Source organism: Theobroma umbraticum, unplaced genomic scaffold (genome assembly GCF_002168275.2).
Source record: "Theobroma umbraticum cultivar Fairchild unplaced genomic scaffold, ASM216827v3 scaffold_51.0, whole genome shotgun sequence".
Taxonomy (NCBI): Eukaryota; Viridiplantae; Streptophyta; class Magnoliopsida; order Malvales; family Malvaceae; genus Theobroma; species Theobroma umbraticum.
The window spans coordinates 4,826,722-4,846,935 of record NW_018397260.1 but is presented as its reverse complement, the minus strand read 5'-3'; the positions used below and the strand labels follow the sequence as shown (position 1 = coordinate 4,846,935).

General features: G+C 34.7%; 3 protein-coding genes across 6 annotated transcripts; 1 reads left to right on the top strand and 2 right to left on the bottom strand.

Annotated features, from left to right (window-relative positions):
- Positions 1–117: 117 nt before the first annotated feature.
- On the bottom strand, positions 118–2,242 carry LOC149527185 (uncharacterized). Of its 2 annotated transcripts, none has more exons than XM_089783634.1 (3): positions 1,871–2,242; positions 1,477–1,634; positions 118–791 (listed from the first exon to the last, which is right to left on the bottom strand). In XM_089783634.1, exons 2-3 carry the CDS (start codon positions 1,603–1,605, stop codon positions 315–317), a joined length of 606 nt encoding a protein of 201 aa, XP_089639760.1. In that variant the 5' UTR covers positions 1,606–1,634; positions 1,871–2,242; the 3' UTR covers positions 118–314. The 2 variants fall into 2 exon arrangements, with proteins under 2 accessions (XP_089639760.1, XP_089639761.1); XM_089783635.1 differs by having other exon boundaries at positions 118–785; positions 1,871–2,229.
- Positions 2,243–3,754: 1,512 nt separating this feature from the next.
- LOC110417105 (ABSCISIC ACID-INSENSITIVE 5-like protein 3) lies at positions 3,755–6,687 on the bottom strand. The gene is made up of 3 exons (XM_021429315.2): positions 5,476–6,687; positions 5,289–5,360; positions 3,755–3,933 (listed from the first exon to the last, which is right to left on the bottom strand). The coding sequence occupies exons 1-3, from the start codon at positions 6,262–6,264 to the stop codon at positions 3,853–3,855; spliced, it is 942 nt and encodes a 313-aa protein (XP_021284990.1). The 5' UTR covers positions 6,265–6,687; the 3' UTR covers positions 3,755–3,852.
- Positions 6,688–13,326: 6,639 nt separating this feature from the next.
- Positions 13,327–19,739, top strand: LOC110416587 (transcription factor TGA3). 3 transcript variants are annotated; one of them, XM_021428603.1, is made up of 10 exons: positions 13,327–13,543; positions 14,621–14,659; positions 14,887–14,960; positions 15,148–15,219; positions 15,702–15,761; positions 15,862–15,939; positions 16,090–16,153; positions 17,235–17,506; positions 18,210–18,434; positions 19,219–19,739. In XM_021428603.1, the coding sequence occupies exons 3-10, from the start codon at positions 14,901–14,903 to the stop codon at positions 19,369–19,371; spliced, it is 984 nt and encodes a 327-aa protein (XP_021284278.1). In that variant the 5' UTR covers positions 13,327–13,543; positions 14,621–14,659; positions 14,887–14,900; the 3' UTR covers positions 19,372–19,739. The 3 variants fall into 3 exon arrangements, with proteins under 3 accessions (XP_021284278.1, XP_021284276.1, XP_021284277.1); XM_021428601.1 differs by having other exon boundaries at positions 14,887–15,053; XM_021428602.1 differs by lacking the exon at positions 14,621–14,659 and having other exon boundaries at positions 14,887–15,053.
- The last annotated feature ends 475 nt before the right edge of the window (positions 19,740–20,214 follow it).

The window sequence follows — 20,214 nt, the reverse complement described above, 5'->3', positions numbered from 1 at the left end:
TAATCTCCTAAGCAAGTACTGGTTCTGTTCGCGGCTAAAGTATATGACGTAATGGTGATTATACAATTAAATAAAAAAGTTGTGTTCTATTAGTTTCTAGCTATAAAGTCCTAATCATAAAGTATAATATTGTGATTGGCTTCAATGCTAATTTAACATGAAATTTCAAAGTTGTCTAAACATGCATATATGAAGGAAAATTGAAGTCATCAATTGTTGTCCCTCAATAGTTAAAAAGCTTAAGCTACATGAAATAAAACTGTGGTTAAAGAACTCAGTTTGCATTATTGAAGCAAATCTCAAAAGTGTATTAACTACTTCTTCCTCTTCTTTGGTGGCTGAACAGGCTCTTCTTCATCCTCTTCCTCTTCTTCATCTTCGGGCTCTTCATCTTCTGCAATTTCTTTCTTCTCCTCGTCGCCACCTTCATTGTCTTCATCATCATTCTCATCATCCTCCGGCGCATCATCATCCTCATTCCGGTCGTCATCATTGCCATTTTCCTCTTCTTCCTCTTCTCCATTCTCTTCTCCACCACCACCATTAGCCCCTCCTTCAGTTCCCTTCTTGGAGTCGCCATTTGCGTCATTGGGACTGTTCCCATGCTCAGCTCCTCCTCCCTCTTCATCGGAAGGGTCCTCTTCTTCACCTTCTCCATACCCACCATCATCATTGTCTTCATCTCCATCTCCATCTCCCTCAGCATCAACTGCTTCACATTCACGTCCACCCAAATAACTTTCGCTGTTTTTACCTTGGGTTGCTATCAACAGCTCAATAAGATCCTGAAACTAAATCAAGTTAATCTTGGCGATTACATTACACCAACACAATGGAAAGGAAAACGGTCCAAAACAAACAACGATCCTCGTTTATTGGGTTTTTTTGGGCTTCTTTCTTGATGACTAACATGGGATGGGCCTTTCATCCAAGACTTACTGGGCTAATCAAACGTGTAAATCCAAGCCCAATCAATCTCTTCCTTTTAATAAAGATTTTCTTCTGGATTTTAAAGGCAAATGATCTACATGTAACATTAGACTATCCCATATATATTCATATTATGTGCAAGGTTGAACGTGGTCCACGATGAATAAAATATGCATGCATACACGAAAAGAATTTTTTTATCTTTTTTTTTAAGAAAAAGAATTATGTTCTTTACACAAATAAAGTAATAGTTAAAAGATATCGTTCTTGACATCAGAATCAATTTTGTCACATTAAAAAATAAGATAAGATAATAAATGATGGGCCCACAAGGAACCAAACTCACGGAACTCAACAGAACTTACATAAACCGAATCTATGTTTCCATTTCAGTTCCGAACACGTATACTCCACCAACAGCAGCGCAAGTTAGCATGCTCAAAAAAAAAAAAAGAACCTAGTACTTACCAAAAAAAAATCCAATGTAAATTACAGACACTAAAACATAACGTTAATATTTTCAGGAATTAAGATTAGCAAACTTACTCGTGGTGAAAGAAGCAGCTGAGCTTGAAGCTTAACCAAGGAGGCGAGTAGCGTAAGCAGCGTTCCCCATGCGCACGTTAGCAAACCCTGGTTGGACATCAACTCGACGTCACCTTTTTTAGTCTCCATTTGTACGGCACACAGAAAAAAGAAAGCCCCTGCGTAGGGACAGCGACAGTAACATCAATCAAATGACCGTTAGATGTGATAACCGTTATCTCAACCGTCAGATCTACACAGTTTTGTTCCAAAAAGGAAGAACAAAACTACTAAAATAGAGAAGGCATGGGGATATATATATATATATATATATATATATATATATCTGTCTCGCCGGAAACAGTTAACGTTGCTTAAAAGAAAATGACAAAAAAGAAGGAAAACAAAAGTTTACCTGAAAAACTCTGGGTGTTTGGAAATTTTCCGGGAAAGGTGAGGAAAATTAAGGGTGGGGGTGAAGTAGTACAAGAAAAGAAAAGGAAATGCGGAGTTTCTAAAGAGTAAGACAAGGCAAAGGGTACTTTGAAAAGAACGGAGGACGATATAGATCTAAGGCTGCTTTATGCTACAACATTAACAGGGTTCTGATTGGACTTTTGTTTCAATGCCAGCCCTTCGATCATAATCATGTGGAGAAGGAACGAGAGAAAGGGTTTCTTCTTTTTCTTTTTTCCGTGAAAGTTTTGAGTCAATGTTAAGGTAGACAAACACACGGGGCAAAGTACAGTGGAAATTTGAAGTAAGAGTAGAGAGAGAAAGTAAGAGCAGAGCAAAAAAAAAAATGAAAAGCAAAAGACTTAAAGAAATGAAGTCTTTGTTAGTTTATTTTATTATTTGGTTGCCTGGGAATAGGATTCGATATAACTGCACGTTTAGTTGGTAGATATGGCGTTGTCATTTATTCTTATACGCCCCTTTTATTTTTGAAATGATAAATCCTTTTTTTTTCCTTTTATTTTATTTTTTCAGACCTTTGTCATATTGAGAATATTCAAGTTCAATTATTAGCTAAGTTTGGTATTTCATCCGTTTAAATTTATCAAGTGACTTAAACACTACTCTTTCTAATTAAATACCCTTTAATTAGATTAAATTAATACACTAAGATCATACTATAAGATTGGTATATATATTTCTACACGTAATTCTTCTTTTTTCTTTAATTAGATTAGAGAAAGTAAGTTCTTAATTCCCTCTTTGATCTCTTCTCTTTTCCTTTTTTGAAGAGATGGAAAATTAAAGCAAAGCATATATATTAAAAAGAAAAAAAAAGAGAGCTCAGCTACGCATACATGAAGTAGAAATGCCATTGGCATTTGTTCCAAAGACACATTAGCTGACGATATTATTCTTCCTCTGACCCCGCCCCTCACCCCAGGCTTGGATTCCTTGTCGTACGTTCTATTCAAATGAGACTGCTCCACGCCTTACAATATATTCTGCTAAGTTTTTGGTTCCATTTTTCCTGTTTAATAGGGAGTGCATCATGCTCAAAACATGGTGTACAGTGTGCGTGAGGGTGCATCTAAGTAGTATAGAGAAATGGACAGTTCATGATTTTGCCAACAAAACTGATAAAAAGAAGTGTAATGATAATGAATGCCCATTTTGGGTTCAGAAGATAACTGTTTCAATAATCATTTTGAGTACCATGGACCTCTGGGAGAAGATTTTTGGTTAGGTTAATTAATTATATGCATCCTTTGTTCCAATACTAATAGTTATATATATAAGTGCACTGACACTTTTGGCCAAGAAAAGTTTTGATAGCTTTGTTTTTAATTAGTAAAAGGGAACAGATGATAAGGGAAAGAAACAAGTACAAAATTTGGACCTTAACTCTGATAGCAGATGTCATATACATACTTATAATAATTAATTACTATATCAAATTTGGGTTGATACCATGATCATAACAAAAATGATGGATATTCATACAAATATATTTTTGGCATATTCTCTATGGGATATGCCACTGGAAATTTGGGATGCTTGAATTATACTTGAATGGTATATATGGACAAATTATTATGGTGAGATTAATTGAGAGGTATGAGAGTATAGACTAGAAGAAAAACAAAAATGATTCATCCATTTTTACAGTAAATTTTTTTTTTCTTTTAAATTCTGGGAATGCTGTTTGCCAGGAGCAGTCTAACTTAACCAATTAATTGTAATGTTCAACCTTATTGGACCAAAAATTAAGGAATGAGTGAATATGTCCAACATTGAACGTGTAGGTAAAATTCAAGAAAAGGAAAGCTCACATTAATGCAATCTAAAAAAAATTAATTTCTATGTCAATCTAAAAGAATAATGAATAAATAGAATAAGCTTATGATGATTAGAAATTGGCTAAGGATGGACAAAATTTTGCTAAAATGAAGCTGAACTGGTACGCCGCAGCTGGTACTTGGGCTGAGCATTTGTATTCGAGGACAAAAGCATATTCACTTCCTGTTCAAACAAGTAGAATTAAACCAGTGATTCTGACTGCTTAATCTTTCCCACCTTTCTATAGATGCTAAAAACTGTAAATCTTTTACTTCCAAGACTAAGTATATATCTTCACTTGCACATTTTTCACAGCTTTTTAGGAGATTAATTACCTCAAAAACAACAACTACACACAAATCTGTTATATGCTCCTCTACTAACATATGGAGATATGATTCGCTAAGGCTACTCTAAATCTTCCCTTCAGGAAGAGCCTTAATTTCTATCTCAAACAAGTTAATTGAAGTCTATATATAGCCAAGCTCTTTTAGCTAGCTACTCCTAACGTGTTGGAATGAAATCTATGTTTGGCATCTGTGCAAATAACTTTTGATTTTCTGCTGTGAAGCATTATACCAACAGACACTAAAAGAAACAGCAGTCCCTGGAGTAACATATGTTCGTAAGTTTCATGGCCATCCCATCAACCTAAAAGAGGGGAATGCTGTTGTTAGTTTCTCATGAATTGGTTGACTGAATAGGCATAGCTAATCAGCATTGAACTGATAGCCACTAATTAATATGAACCCATTACTTTTTATTCCATCGACAAATATTATTCTATGCCCATTCAGTTTTTTTTTTTCTTGGCACATGAGAAATTCTTAATATGGTGCCAAATTTTTGCAGGGGAATCTTTATGACCTTGTCTTCAAAAACAAGGCTTTAAAAAGCTAGTGCCTAGTGGGGTATGAAATGGGCTAAATTCCCTTGATTGCAAACTTGTAATGGGTTAAAAGAGTTGACACTTGACAAGGCCTTGAAGTCATGCAAACTTTGCTGCATGTTCTCAAAGCTCTAAGGGAGAACAGTTCCTTGAAAATCCTAAGAACATAAAATTAATAAACCCAATTTTTAAGAACAAATCTAAAGGTGAACATAAAATTGTTCCCAGAACAAGACATCCCTTATTATCTCTTAGATTTTTGTTAAATTCATCAATGGTTAACATAATCTGTTTCATCACTTAGTAAATCAGGAAGACAACGAACAAAGTTAGACAGCAATACTCTACTCTAAAACTGTAAAATCGAGCTATGGCCATATGCTTATACCACTATCCAAGACAAGAAAATTGTTCATGATCCTACAATAGCAAGCTTGCTAAAAGAATTGTAAGGGTAAAACGGTACTAAGACAGTGAAGATAATGCACACAGTATGCAATGTTAAACCAAGACTATAGGTGCCTCGGTTTGCTTTCATAAAAGTCATAACCGCATTTTAAACAATGATTAAGATGCTTAATTAAACACTAACTTGAAAGAAATGCTTGAAGCATATACTTTATTCACAAAAAAGATTCAAGTAAGGTACCTTTTGCCTTTTGAGCCAGCTGTTCATTTTCCTCAATTGATCTACTTCAAGCTCCAATTGATTGGTATAAGCCTATGATTACCAAACAAACAGATACGTATTATTTGGTCTATATATATTCACTTTATTTTTCACTCTTGTACATCTCCGAAACAAAGAGTTCATAAGAGATTTCGTGTATATCAACCTGCTTCCTTGCCCTCGACCTTGCTGCTGACTCGCGGTTCTTTATCATCCTCTTCTGTCTTCTCTCAATAGTCTTCTCCATCACATCTGAACATCTGCGCTTCCTCGCAGTAGTCGCCTGAGAATCTTGAGCTGTTGCTGACATCGCAGGCAGCATTGTCATAGCCAGTTCGTTCTTCGGGTACCCAACATCTACAACTTGGCCTTCATAAACTGAGTCTGGAACATTAAAATTTGAATCCATCATTGTCATTTGTTGTTGCTGCTGCTGCTGAATGGTAGCCATTTGGAACTGCAGCCAATCAGCCTGTTGTGAAACTACAGCCATTGGATCAATTGCCATAAATTGTTGTGGATCAAGGACACCATTTTGACTGGCAGTGTTAACAACACCGGCTCGAACAAAAAAATCCTCAAGCGTTGTTTCTCCAAGCGTCAATTGCTGTTGAACAAATTGGTTATCCATTGCATTGACGTTGCCATGATCAACAATTTCCTTCCAAACCTCATCGACCGTTTTCTTACGTAATGTTCCGTTCAAATTGAAATTCCCAAGAAAGAAAGAAGCGGACGATGAAGAAGAAGGAGGGTTTTGCACCAACTGTCCTTCAACAGCTATCACACTTTTCAGCAGCTCATCCAAATTCATAGCATTCAAAGGCTTGCCCATGTTTCCCAGCTGGCTTTGCACCTCATCAAAAGTGAGGTTATATAGAGAACTCTGTCTAGCCAGAGGCGGAAATGGTTGCCCTCGAGCTCTATCTGGAGACATCATAAATCTATCTCCCATTCACCAATCAATAAATAAAATCACAATGTAATCAGCATTTCCAAGGAAAAACAACTCTTTTTTTTGTCTCTAGATCAATAACAGTTCCAACCATCGAGCAGGTTAATCTTAATGATCCAATATCCAGATCCCAGCTAATTAAGTTGACTAATCACACACTATCACTTAAAAGTAAAATATTGGACTGAAAGGGATTTAAATACAGTTTCAAGTAAAGAAAAACAGACATATAACCACCCCAAAAAAAGAAAGAATGTGGTTAGAGTAGATGGCTGTTGAGAAGTGAAAGGCATCTGAAGAGTAATATCTGAACCGCCAGAAAGATCGAAGAAGGCGTTGGAAACGATCTGGCAGATGTGGATTTGTTGAGCAGATTCCTATTTTTAGAGTGCGTGCGTGAGAGAGAGAGAGAAAGAGAAAAGATTACTCATCTTAACAGCCAGACCTGATTTCCTTGCTAATTTGGTGGGATATCTATAGAGATCAGACTCCCAAAAAATAATCAAGACCCAACCAAACAGTGTCAAACTACCAACCTCATATCATTTCATCAAACTCTCTTTGTGTGGCTGCTGTTCCCATTTTCAGATGGGGAAATGAAACCAACAACTGATTTTACCGTTAAGGTAGTTATATCTGGAAGGTCTTGGCGGTGCGGGATCTTTCTCATGTACTGGAGAGCCAATCCGCTATCCCCATCTTGCCCTGGGCCTAAGCCCACTTCTTACAGACCAACTCGAGAGTTAAGATTAGTTTAGACTTTGTTGTCACCAGCCAAGCCCAGTTCAAGATTAAATCTCCCGTTTTGTTTGTATTTCTGGATTCAGGACAACGAATGATATTTGCACTAGAAAACATAAAACGATAAAGCCTAAATTCAGACAAAAAGATAAGGGAGCATGTCATAAAAGCGAATGGAATGATTTATGTCTAACAAATTATAAGCGATGGATTGGAGTCTTGTTAAACGAATAAAATGATCTTATGATTTACGAAACGAAAGAGAAATATAATTGTCGACTTTTATTAAACAAGTGAAAATGGAGAGCAAAGGGAGAGAATGACAAAGTGATACATACATGCCCTAAACGCCAATCTGGTCCCAAAATTTGGGAACAAAAGTGAGTGCACCCATGCGTTCTTACGAAGCAGGTGTCATGGACAAAAGTACAGGGCATTTGACACTAAAAAAAACCCTTTGATGGACAGGTGCTCCCCTAGACTTTTTGGATTGTGGCAAAGGAAATCTAACCAAGATTGACAGAAGTGAAAGGTAGGCACTACAATCGAATGACGCCCTTTCAAAATTGCCCAGGACCGAATGAGAGAGTGACATTTCTGTTTGACGAATCCTGAAGAAATAAACTAAAATTTGGTGGGACTTTTACCACACTAATGCTCGAGGGCTGCCCTATAACGGGGTGACAATTGACAAGTTCCGAGTACTAGCAAACCCTTAATTTTTATTGATTATTATTAGCCCTCTAAACGGCAAATGCACAGCCACCACTCTGCGGTGGCACGTGAGAGAATATTCCCCACATTTTGAGTGTTTATTGTTAATGGTTACGTTTCAAACTCAAGAATCCTTTTCCAATTCCGGGATACCCTCAATGGGAATCTAAGTGGCTTTGCCACTTTTCCAATTGCACTTTCTAGACTTTTAGGCCACACCACATGAGGGAAAGAAAAATGATAGGAAAAAGTAATTCCAGTGGCTTCAAATCTTTCCTTGTTTTCAAGCCACCAAATGCAGCATAGACATAGAATAGTATCCATGGAGACATGCGGGACACATGAAAAAAGAATATGGAAATTAAAAAAATAAAATAAAAATATAAAAAACCCAATGCAGAAGAATCAAACCAAACATAATTATTGATTACTTTCTCTATGCCTTTGATTGTATCATATTGCAGCATATATAGCTTTCTTTATACTTGATACCTTGTGTGGAACTTTAGATATTTGTACAGCCACTTATATTCTGTACTTTTTTCCCATCAAACAGGAGAAAAAACCCAAAGGTTCACTTATCTTTTTTTGGTTATTTTCTATTCATTATGAACATAACTTTCATTATAAGGTTAATTAGTTGTTTATAATACTTTTCCCTTTTTTTTTTTTTGGTGAATGGCAAGGGAATATTAATTATTAATCAATGCTAGGAAGAGCAATTACGAAGGGGAACTGTAAGACGCAGTTCTTGTAAAAAGACAAGCTTTTGGAGCAGAGCATTAAAACAAAAAAGAAACAGCCATACAAAGGACGCCATTAATTCTACCTAACAGTCGTACAAGACAGAAGATGGAAGCATAACAAACATATCCGAGGTTCCATTGTTGACAAACAGAAGTCTAAGTATGCAAAACTTTTTGTTGGATGAAGAAGAAAGAGTGACTGCCAAGCTCTTTGAAGAGAATTTCCTTTGAAATTGTTTCATTTGTTCTGCTGAAAAGTGAGACTTGCATGTATACATATAATTGGTAGCTAGCTAGCTAGCTACGTACCTCTCTCCTTGGAGCTCATTTCCAAAACGCAATTCCAGGCATAATTACTACTGGAAAAATAAATTAATTATGACGTGATGAGCTTTTAAAAAGGTTGAAAACATTTCATTTTATTAAAAAAACAAAAGAAGAGACGTCTAGTGGAGAATTTTTCTATCCTGTGGTCTCATCACCCAATATCCAATTACATCAAAATGTTCCGGAAACCCATTGCTTTGTGACAGCAAAGTTGTGCACCTTTAATTCATATATACTATTATTTTTCCTTTTTTTAAAATAAAAAAACATAAACAAAAATTATTTTGCATTTAATAATTCATTGGTTGTTTTTAAAATTGTTTTAATTTAAAAATTTGACGTGTTTAAAGAGTATACTGCAATTGCAGGATTGCACTTAAACGTTTGATTTAATGAAAAATATGCCTTGTTCATAAAAACAAATAAATTTGAATATTATTTTAAATGAATGAAAGGAATTAATAAAGTGTAATCGAAGATGAATATGAGGTGAAATAAAACAAAAAGAATAGTAATAGTTTGTGATTGTAATAATAGGTGGAAAGAAAAGGTACAACTATAAGGTGGCTTTGGAAGATGGTGACAAAGGGATTGTTGGTTGATATGTTCTTCTTTTCCATCCCTTCTTTGTTGTTAATTAGTTTTGTCATTTATTTATTATCGTTCCTCTCCCTGATAATGATTTTGTTATTGCCACTTGGGAACATAATCGATTCAAAGAATCCTCTAGCTAGCATGCCAATGGTTTGGTACAGCATGGGTGTACTTTGTGAAGATTTTTTGCCTTTAGAATATATACATATACATGTAAATGTTTATTTATTTACCTTTTTAACAAGTGATGGGGCGGAAACTTGTCCAGATTAGCCCAAAATGCCTTTATTTATCAAATTGCTCCAAAAAGGAGATTCATTTTCACCAATTTTTTTTAAAGTTATCTTATGTTTGGTAAGCAATGATATTAAAAGACCACTTAGAATATTCCATGAGTAATGGGAGGTAGCTAGGAAAGGGGTTTGCCATTGCCCATTAGCTCACAGGAAAAAGGAAAAAAGAATCCAAAAACTTCCCACCTCAAAGCATAAAAGAAAAAGTGAAGTCACTTCTACATGACCTAATTTTCAATGGTGGATGTCTTTAGCTCTCTGTGGACACAGATTCTCTCCCTCCCTCTCCCTCTCCCTCTCTCCATAATCTCAGCTTAACAAAAAGAGAAGGCAAAGTACACCAGGAACTCATTTTATTCAAAAGGTGCTTTGATTAGATGTAATTTTAATTATTAATGATAATGATGTTGAGTTTTTTTATAAGTAATTAAAAAACCCCACGTATCCCACATCTCAGTGCTCATCTGCTTAGTGGCAATCATGTACAAAAAGCATGCATTAGCAAAAAGCCAAATACCCAGCGTCATGCATGGCCACTTGGCAATGTTATTTTCTTTGTTTTTCTTAGTTTATTATGCCCTTGTGCGAGTTGACACAGCATTAATACCTTTCTTTCACTTGAGTTTGGTATCTCCATAGCAGAATCTAAACTAGAATATACTTCAAAAACCAACGGCTCCCATGACAAACATTGCATATTTCTTTTTAACAAAAAGATCCAAATATGCAAGCATGATGATTTTAATCACAATTTCAACTAATTAAGGCTTCAAATATAGCTTTCATAACAAGTAAACATATAGATACTTACCTTGACTTATTACCTCTACTGGTTAAAACTTTTAAGTCAAGTGATTTCATGGTATCAAATTACATGTTTGATTTGTGATTCACAATGGACATCTCTGTCCTATCTATAATAACCATAGGACAGGAGATGGTTAAAAGTAAAACCTTTAACAACCCAAAAGATGACTGGAAAGAAGAGTAAGATCACATATATCTTCAAATGGATAAAAAAAAAAAAATCTGATGAAAGAGTGCATATGACCTACTCAGACTTACAAGTTTCAACATCAAGAACTTTACAGGAAATGCAAATGCAATTCAGACGAGGTTTCCCGCTTTTGCTACAGCTTCGGGGTGGGCTAGAAAACCCTTTAGTTGCTTTCTGTTAATGGAAAGATGGGGATTTTCACTTTTCTTGCTGCTCTTTTCTACATCTACAGGCACGGATGGCAGTCCCTTTCATTGTCCGGCCCCTTGGAGCAGGAAGAGGCAAAGGAAAAAGGCTTGCATTTTGGTATTAAATCAACTATTCCTGGCCATTTGGGGATAAGTAATGCATGTTTGCAACGTATTAATGTGGGTCAAGTTGTGTTAAAAGTGAGAGCATAAAAGAGTGACAGCGATGGCGGATTTATGTGCAAAATTGCTAGAGATAATTTTGATGATGGGGTAGCCTTCTCCAACTAAAACCAAAACAAGAATGAGCTCTTTTTTATCTCCAAAATTATTGTGCTTTTGGTGATAGACCCTTGCCCGCCCTAGTTCTCGTTTTGGATTACAATCCTATCTTAACTTTATATCCTTCGATAAGACTGCCCCATTTTTTACCTATACATTATATCCATATTGTTTCTTTTTCTTTAGCTTTTCCTAATATATGAAATGAATTTCTACACAGTTCTAATTTATTATAATGCGTTCCAATTATCATCATCATTTTATTATTATTTTTTTGTCATTAATCAATGAATAAAAAATCAAAAGATTATATCCTCATTTGAACAAAGCAATAGATTAAATGTTAAAGATTTTCTTTAAAAAATATGCATGAAATTCCCATCAAACCTAACTACACTTTCTAACTCAAAGAAAACCCCAAAAGGGTACCTACTGAGCTCTTCAAAAGAATAGAAAGAAGCAACTGTAGACGTGCACAGCCACCTCTCTCTCTAGACGCTTTGGGACTCGAACATCTCCTGCACCACGTAAGAGTTCAAAAGAAGCAATCACTTTGGACTTTTTGTTATTTATCACAATTTCACACTTGAAAACTTAATTAAATTAAACTCACCTTAATGATAAGATTGATGTTTATTTATATAGTTTTAGTAGGAGTAGTTTGTGTCAAAATCATGTACATAATAATGTGCTTTTAGACCTGAAATTATCTCTAACTTTGGACTTTAAATTTATTAAGCAAAAGCATATTACAAAAAGATATTAGACATCCAATTATTAACATTACTTTTTATTTTCTTTGCCATATTATTGTAGCAGTCATGATTAGAACTTTGGTCCCATGCGCCTATCCCTGTTAAAAAACAGAAGATGAGTCGTGCCAAAGTCTACGGTTCCATTATTGATTTTCATGTACTCCTTATTATTAATATTTAAACTGTCATATATGTTATTTTTGTATTACAATTTACGGTTGATTTATATATAGACATATTAAAATTTAATATATTATCAATCATCATGAAATGGTTGTTTTGTAATGATGAAAATAAATCGTTTCATGTTTATTAACATGAATTTTTTATTCTGCATAATATAAAAAAAATCTTTAAATTATTTTAAAAAATAAAATAATTTTTTTTACATTTAATGAAATTTTTTTATTTTTATTTTGAGTAAAATTAATTTTTATTTTTAATAATTAATTTAATTAAAATGTCAATTGTCATTTTGTGTCAGATATTACTGACATGACATACTGAAATGTCATAATTGATGATAAATATGATATGTTAATGTGATATGATAACATAATACTGTGATTTTTTTACTCTCCACATCAACGCCATATTAATACAATGTGAATATAAAATAACATGTAGTAATTTAATTAATAAAAGTTAATTAATCATTAATTATCAAGATTTATTTGAGTTAAAATAAAAATACATAGATTTCATTGAATACAAGGAAAAAAATAAAGATTTATTTAAAATTTAAAAAGTAAATAAGCTAAAAATAAATTAAACTAAATAAATACTAATTTAAAGATTTTTTTAAAATATTATATATTTTAATTTAATAAATTTTAAGCACAACATGCGAATAACCTTATAATCATCTAAAACCTTAAAAAAAGAAAAGAAAAACTTGATTTTATACTACACAAAAACATTTATATCACGATTTTCAATACAAATTTTCTATTTTAATAAATTTTATATAAAAATAAAGCATTTATTACATCATATACTTACCGTATCCTCCATCGATTGGTAGCAATCCTTTATTTATATATATATATATATATATATATATATATATATCATTATATACCTTGTTGGGGAAAAAATGAAATGGAAAGAAGTCTATAAAAGAGTGAGTGGCTGTCTGCTATCTGCACCAACCACCAAATTCCCCATCCAATGGTTTTCCGCCACGTGGGACAACATCGGGCGACAACCAGGAAATCCTGGGCTAGGGAAAGGTTCGTTATTTTTTTCCGCCCGGAAATTGACGTCAGTTGTGGACGTTAAAGGGTGACACAAAATTGAGGTAATAAGTGGCGTAGGTTAAGGGGTGTGGGGTGCGTAGGATAAAAAGTTATGCGCATTTTTTCTTTTAAAGTTGTGGCATTTTCTTTTGCTTACTTATTTATATTTTTGCTGCTTTAAGTGGGAACACTCAGACGTTAACGTTTGACTGTAGCGTTATAAAATAATATTACACATTCTTTTCCTTTTCTCTCTATTTAGTGAGTATTTTTTTGTTGTGGGTTGCTTTTGATTCTTTGTTTGCTTTCAAGGAGTGGTGGAAGCTGCTGTTTTACAGAAACAACAGAGCTTTTTTGAGTTATTGAAGGAGTTAAGGGTTTTGATAATTCAGTTGATCCATAAGGTTAGTCAGTAAAGTTTCTCAATTTTCTGTCTTTCTTTTTTCTTTTTATGGGTTTATGAGAACGTTGGAAATTATGAAAGATTCAATCTTTTCTTTTTTCCCTCTTTTGATGACATTATTTAAGTAAGTTTGTGGTCTACTAGGGTGGTGTTTGAGTTGTTGCTGATCATGTTCTTATCTTCTGATTCTTGGTAATATATGGTTGTGGCTAAATAGGAACACTTTGGTTTACTTGGTAGATGATTGTAACATGTTATTTTGGCGCCAAATAATGGAAAGTTTTCGTTGAAGCTTAGTTTAGGAGGTGACTTGCTTTTAAAATTAAGACCATGAGCTGGTTATCTTGTATTTTAGTTCATGATTGTGAAATGAACTAATGTGTCCTTAACTTTTTATGTGACTGCTAGTTGATCAAGCTGACACTCTTTGGGCCTTTCTTTTTTCTTGGAGGAAGAGTTGGGCGTATAGATTTCTCTGTCGGCAATATTTTAAGAAAGACTAGATGCATATTTTAGTGGCTTTGATTCCTTGTTTGGGCTCCGGAACTCCAAAAATGTTGATCTACAGTTTCCTCATATTCAAATTTTCATGTAGAGAAAACTCACGAGGCTTGAAAATGTGGAACAGGGATTTCTTTCTTTGAGGTTCAGAAGGGAATAGGGAACATCTTGTTAATAACCCTGCTATATTCCTAGCTGCGTGATGTCTTGTTAGATGTTACCCTAAAAGTGATGCGAATTTTGGTTTTTTTTTTTTTTTGTGTGTGGGGTTGGGGTGGGGGGGGTGGTTTCACTTTTATTGCCTGTGCAGAATCCCAGAAACCTTAATCAGACTCCATAAAAAAAAGCTTTAATTCTATTGAGTACGAGTGAGGGATGCTCTTGAAATAACTCAATTGATTAACTTCCTCAAAAAAGAAAGCCAACTATGTCCACATCCACATACCAATCACTTTGCTGCTTCTTAATTGCTTTTTCATGTCACTCCTGCCATAGCTGAACTTGCTTGGTAGTTTTGTGACTTTTGGCCCACTTTTGCTGATATTGAAGTGATTGTTGTCGCGAATATCTTTTTCAGGAATTGTGCCAAGCCATGGAGATCTGTCCATAGGCAGAGGTAAGGAAACTGTGTGAGAATTGTTGAAATTTCCCATTCTCTGTCCTTGGCCCATGATTTTGTTGCTTTATGGAAAGAACAAAACTGTCTTACCATTAACATCTTAGCATACGTCGCTTTCCTCACGTTAGGAGGAAAGAGTTCCATGTACTTTGGTTATGCATTCTTCTGATGCAAAAGACAATGAATCAATCTGCTGTTTGTTTGTTTTTGGTTCTCTGTTCCAGTTGCTTGATAGAGTATGAGCTCTCCATCAACTGAACTTACCAAGAGGATGGCAATATATGAGCAATTCCACCAGGTAAGCAGGTGGGGAGATGTCTTCAATAGTGACAATAGTCCAAATACAGGGTCATCCACAATTGTGCAGGTGGATGTTAGGCTAGACAACAAGGTGAAGTTGCATTCAGGTTTATTTCATGAATGGATGCTTGAGCTTTTTCTTCCAATTGCAGGATATAACTAAATTATTCTGATTTAAATCATAGGCTGAATATATATCTTGTGAGCAAGTTGAACCTTCCAGAAGTGATCAAGAAGCAAACAAGCCCACTGATAAGGTGATGAGTTTACAGCATCTCCTCTCCCTCTCTCTCCCCACTATACACCCATCCTTCCCTCATAGACATTTTACAAAAGATAGCTTTGTTATCCACTATTTATCCATGACTACCCTTTATGTCATATGTGCTACTCGAGAGTATTTATGCTTTTGATATGCTTCAAAGTAGTATATAATTTTAAGTTCAGACATAAGCATTTGTTTTTTGTTGTAATTCGTTGTAGAATCAATTCTATTCCCCAAGGTTTTACTATCATGGACTAAATAGTACATTTTAAAAAAGGGAAAGTAAATTACTTGATTCTGTTATTCTTGGGTAGAAAATTCTTTTCAGGGGTAATTGAGTTTTCCACCAACAGTGTAGTTCCTGTTCCACTGCCGTGTGGTGGCTGTCCTACATTGTAGATCTATTTGCTCTCCGGACCTCCTACTTGTCTCAATTGTATATATCTTTTATTTATAAACATGTAACATGTGCAGATACAAAGGCGTCTAGCACAAAATCGTGAAGCTGCTCGTAAAAGTCGTCTACGGAAAAAGGTAGAAGGAAAATGCATGCCATATGCAATATGTGCTATATTATAGCTATTTCATTGTTGGGAAATATACAAATATTTATGATTTGATTTTTTTTTTACAGGCCTATGTTCAACAATTAGAATCAAGTCGTTTGAAACTAGCTCAATTGGAGCAAGAGCTTGACAGAGCTAGACAGCAGGTGAACTGAAGACACACACACATACTCTCTCTCTCTCCGGCAGCATGTTTTCACCTTTTATTAACAATGCATTTCTTTATTTTCCAAGAAAATATTGATCAGGTTTCTAGATGTAGCATACATAATCAATTAGGCAATGCCTTAATGCAGGGTATATACATAAGCAGTGCATCAGATACTGGTTATTTTGGATTGTCTGGAACTGTAAACTCAGGTTTGTGATTTCATCTGCTTCAATTATATTATTTGCTTTAGATATGGGCTCACAGACTATATTTAGCTTCCCAACATCTTAATTTACTGCAATATAATTGTTCCCTGATGATCAAGATTTTGTCATCTGGTTAGTACTTTTATAAGATAGGTAAATTCAATGGTTTTATTCACTAATGTCATGAATGGAAGTTAGTATACTTGCATGTTTATTGGATTGTAAAATCATGCTATCTGATATTTGAAGCTATGAGTTTTGAAATAAATTTTGGACAGTTTTTGTTCTTTTGGTATTCTGACATTTCCCGTAATGATATTGCTTGATTAGAAATGCGGATGAAGAATCTCAATATATATATATATATATATATATATATAAGAATATATAAGAATCTTTGCTAACATTTCATCAAATAATGGAGAGACACAGCACTCTAATATCTTTGCAACTTTTGGCTCATGGATATTGCGAATTGCTAGTAAATGGTATAGGGTTCCTCTGTTACATAGCAATGCTTTTCCTTTCTCTCTATCGAAATTCCAGTTTAATAGAATCCCTTCCCTGCTACAAACTGCATATAAAAAGAAGAGAAGTCTCTTTTTCTTTTAACTCTGTTTCTCTTTACTTTTCCCACCTTTGGCCCTTAAATATGGTTCTTTTAGAAACTTGGCAGAGGATTAGCATTCATGCAATTAGATGATTTGAAGAAATTCTATTTCTCTGCATGTTTTCTATGTTCTGACCAGAATTTCTCAGAAGCTTATGGAAAGCTAGACCACTGAATAGGACCTTAGGAGCCCATTCCTATTGAGCATGTCACTAGAATGGTGTTTCTTTCACAAGAACATGATGTTTGAAGTTCCCTCAATGCAAAACACATCTGTTAATGTGATTTCGTGGTTTATATGGAAGATTTCTTTGATATAGCTTCCAAGAAACCAGATATATTTTACCTTATGTTACATCAACTAGTAAGCAATTATGAATAAAGGTTTCTCTTAGGAAATCATATTTCCCATGTGAATGTTCAGTGACCACACCTTGGTTTCTTCTTCAGAAAAGTTTAATTTGAATTTTGCAGGGATCACTGCATTTGAGATGGAATATGGACACTGGGTTGAAGAGCAAAATAAACAGATTTGTGAACTTAGAAGTGCACTCCAGGCACATATTACTGATATAGAGCTCCGAATACTGGTAGAAAGTGGCTTGAACCATTATTGCAGTCTGTTCCGCATGAAAGCAGATGCTGCAAAGGCAGACGTCTTCTATTTGATCTCAGGCATATGGAGAACTTCAGCTGAGCGTTTTTTCCACTGGATTGGCGGGTTTCGCCCATCAGAGCTTTTAAATGTAATGCTTCGTCTCATAACTCATTTTTGTCAAAAGACTGCCAATCTTTTATTGGTTACTAATTATCTGATCATCCTTCTATTGCATTATCATGGACTTAATTGCATGAATGGGGACCTACATGGTCCTGGCAGCTGAATAAGGTTATGCCATACCAATAGTGTGTAAAGAGAGATGCAACTCAATTTTCTTTCTGGCCTTTCTCCGCCATGAGTCCTGCATCCCATATTCTCTCATAACATATCTAGACTGCAAACTGGGGAGTAGAATCATAGAGATATGTCATGTTTTGAAATATATTCTTTCTGAGCAGCATGTCCACATTATAATGAAATTGTGAGAATTGCAGAAACGATTGCTTTTTATTTCACCATTAGATCAAATGTTACTTTACTTTTTAGTTATTCCATTCGTACGAGTAAAGAGTTGTACATATATCCTTAACTATATGAATTTTGTTTGAAGATTTTAAGTCATTAATTTCTTTTGCATGGTCCTTAAACTTTAAAAGAGTATAACAGCTAAGCTTTACGTTTAGCTACCATCATGAGACCTCCTTGTCTGTTCCTGGAAATGCTGTATACAAGCTGCCTACTGAGATCAATAACATCTTATGATAATAAACTATTGCAGGGCTGATGCAACAATAATTAACAAACTTTTCTGCTCGTGAATTATGAAACTGTGAATTCTTTTTGTATAGGTTGTCATGTCACAAATTGAGCCCTTGACTGATCAACAACATTTGGAGGTCTGTAACCTTCGACAATCTTCTCAGCAAGCTGAAGATGCTCTTTCCCAAGGAATAGATAAACTCCAGCAGAATTTGGCCCATAGTGTAGCAGCTGATTTGAGTTCAGGAAACTACAGAGTTCAAATGGCTGCTGCAATTGATAAGTTGGAAGCCCTAGAGGGCTTTGTAAACCAGGTTTGACATTATGTTTTCATCATCAAATTTTTTGTCCTATTATTTAAAAATAAATAATTTTTTTGACTGGACATCAAGTTGTTATGAATTGCTTGGAACCATTTAGTGCCCCATGAATTTTTTCCTTTAACTGCATATGATTTCTTGATCTTAAATATATTTTAAGTTCAATCTGTTAAATGAGAAATTGAAGGACAGTGTGGATTGGGAAAGAAAACTTGTGGCTCCTTTTTTCACATGAAGATTAGCTTGTTGCAAATCGCCTTGCATGACTTCCTGATTGCTCCAAGAAGGGTAATAATTTACCCCACAAAAAAGAATTCCTTTAGTCTACATAAAATAATAATAAATGAAGTTGACTCTTAGGTGCTTTCAGAACTTAGGGGAGGTGGGAGAATGGGATTTTTTCTTTCATGGAATTTAGAGAAATCTTTTCTAAGCTTTAAATTTGGGATTCCATCCTGAAAGAAAAGCTTTAAATTTCATAGAACCTTAAGCTGAGTTCTTACACAATTCCCAGCCACTTGATCATTGCCTCAGGCTTTATCAACATCCTTTTTCAACATGGAGTTCATCCATCCTTGGAGTCTTGTAACAGTTGTCAGGCACCCACGATATCCTCAACAGAATGCTAATTAATTACTTAAAACTCTTAAAAACAGAGTCCATAAATTACATATGAAGAAAAAGAGAATGTTATTTAGAATGTTGAATTTTACTCTAGTATATGGCCCTAAATTTACACTTTTTTACTGGATTTTGCATGTGCTTTTCCTCAAAACAGGCTGATCACCTTCGCCAACAGACGTTGCAGCAGATGGCTCGAATCTTAACAACTCGTCAAGCAGCTCGAGGTTTACTTGCCTTGGGGGAATACTTTCATCGCCTACGTGCTCTCAGTTCACTTTGGGCTGCCCGTCCACGTGAACCTGCCTAGTCTGTAAAGATAGAACTTAGAGAACAAGCAATTATATGTAGGGTGTAGTTCAACTGGTAAGAGATGGATTTTTGGTGGTCTTGTTGTATGAACTACAATATGTATGTGCTTATAATTTTTCTAAAGAAACTTCTTGAGCATAAAACCTGTAAATACGAATCCTTATGCTGTGTATCAAGAAGAATTTTAGGTCATTAAAGTTAGATTTTCAGGTGTTGTATAGTACTGTATTGTTTGGAAGCCGGAGAACTATATTAGTAAGCTTGTCTTTACTCTGTTTTTGGCATTATTGGACTATTGAAGTTAGTGGAACAAAAGATACATGATACTATCAGATATTAAGAGAAAAATGGATTCTTTCTTCCTGCTACAGGTGAACCGTTAGCCAGAATAAGCCATCCTTTAGACCTTCTGCAAACTGGATTTGGGCCAGCACTCGACTTGTACTTCAACCCTCAGCCCAATGGTCAACCCCTCTATGGTCTGCAGTGTACAAACAAGGACCAAGATCTTCCACAACCCATCGGGTGAGAACAAAAAGGAGAAATTAAAACATTGAATTTTCTAAAAATAAGCCATAAAAAAGCCACCGAAGATACGAGTCAAAAAGAGTTGCAAAAATACCAATTGATTAGCGCAAACAACCGTCAACCATGTAATATATTTCCTTCTTAAACCAAAGCAAGTGGCGCCGGTCGTCCACAAACTTCATCCCGGTCAAAAAAAAAATTAATTGATATATTTTTTAACTATTTATGAAAATTTTTAAAAATATTTTTATTGTATTTAATTAAATTTTTATTTTATTATTTTAAATTTAATAAATTTTTATTAATAACTATT

Bases quoted from the DNA above. Each gene is read 5' to 3' on its own strand.
- LOC149527185 (XM_089783634.1), bottom strand. From the start codon at position 1,605: ATGGAGACTAAAAAAGGTGACGTCGAGTTGATGTCCAACCAGGGTTTG. The intron at 792-1,476 runs GTAAGTTTGCTA...AACTTGATTTAG, and splicing joins AGCTGCTTCTTTCACCACGA to TTTCAGGATCTTATTGAGCT.
- LOC110416587 (XM_021428602.1), top strand. From the start codon at position 14,901: ATGAGCTCTCCATCAACTGAACTTACCAAGAGGATGGCAATATATGAG. The intron at 15,054-15,147 runs GTGAAGTTGCAT...TTTAAATCATAG, and splicing joins ATGTTAGGCTAGACAACAAG to GCTGAATATATATCTTGTGA. The intron at 15,762-15,861 runs GTAGAAGGAAAA...TTTTTTTTACAG, and splicing joins AAAGTCGTCTACGGAAAAAG to GCCTATGTTCAACAATTAGA.
- LOC110417105 (XM_021429315.2), bottom strand. From the start codon at position 6,264: ATGGGAGATAGATTTATGATGTCTCCAGATAGAGCTCGAGGGCAACCA. The intron at 5,361-5,475 runs GTTGATATACAC...TGGTAATCATAG, and splicing joins GGTCGAGGGCAAGGAAGCAG to GCTTATACCAATCAATTGGA. The intron at 3,934-5,288 runs GTACCTTACTTG...TTGTTTGAACAG, and splicing joins GCTGGCTCAAAAGGCAAAAG to GAAGTGAATATGCTTTTGTC.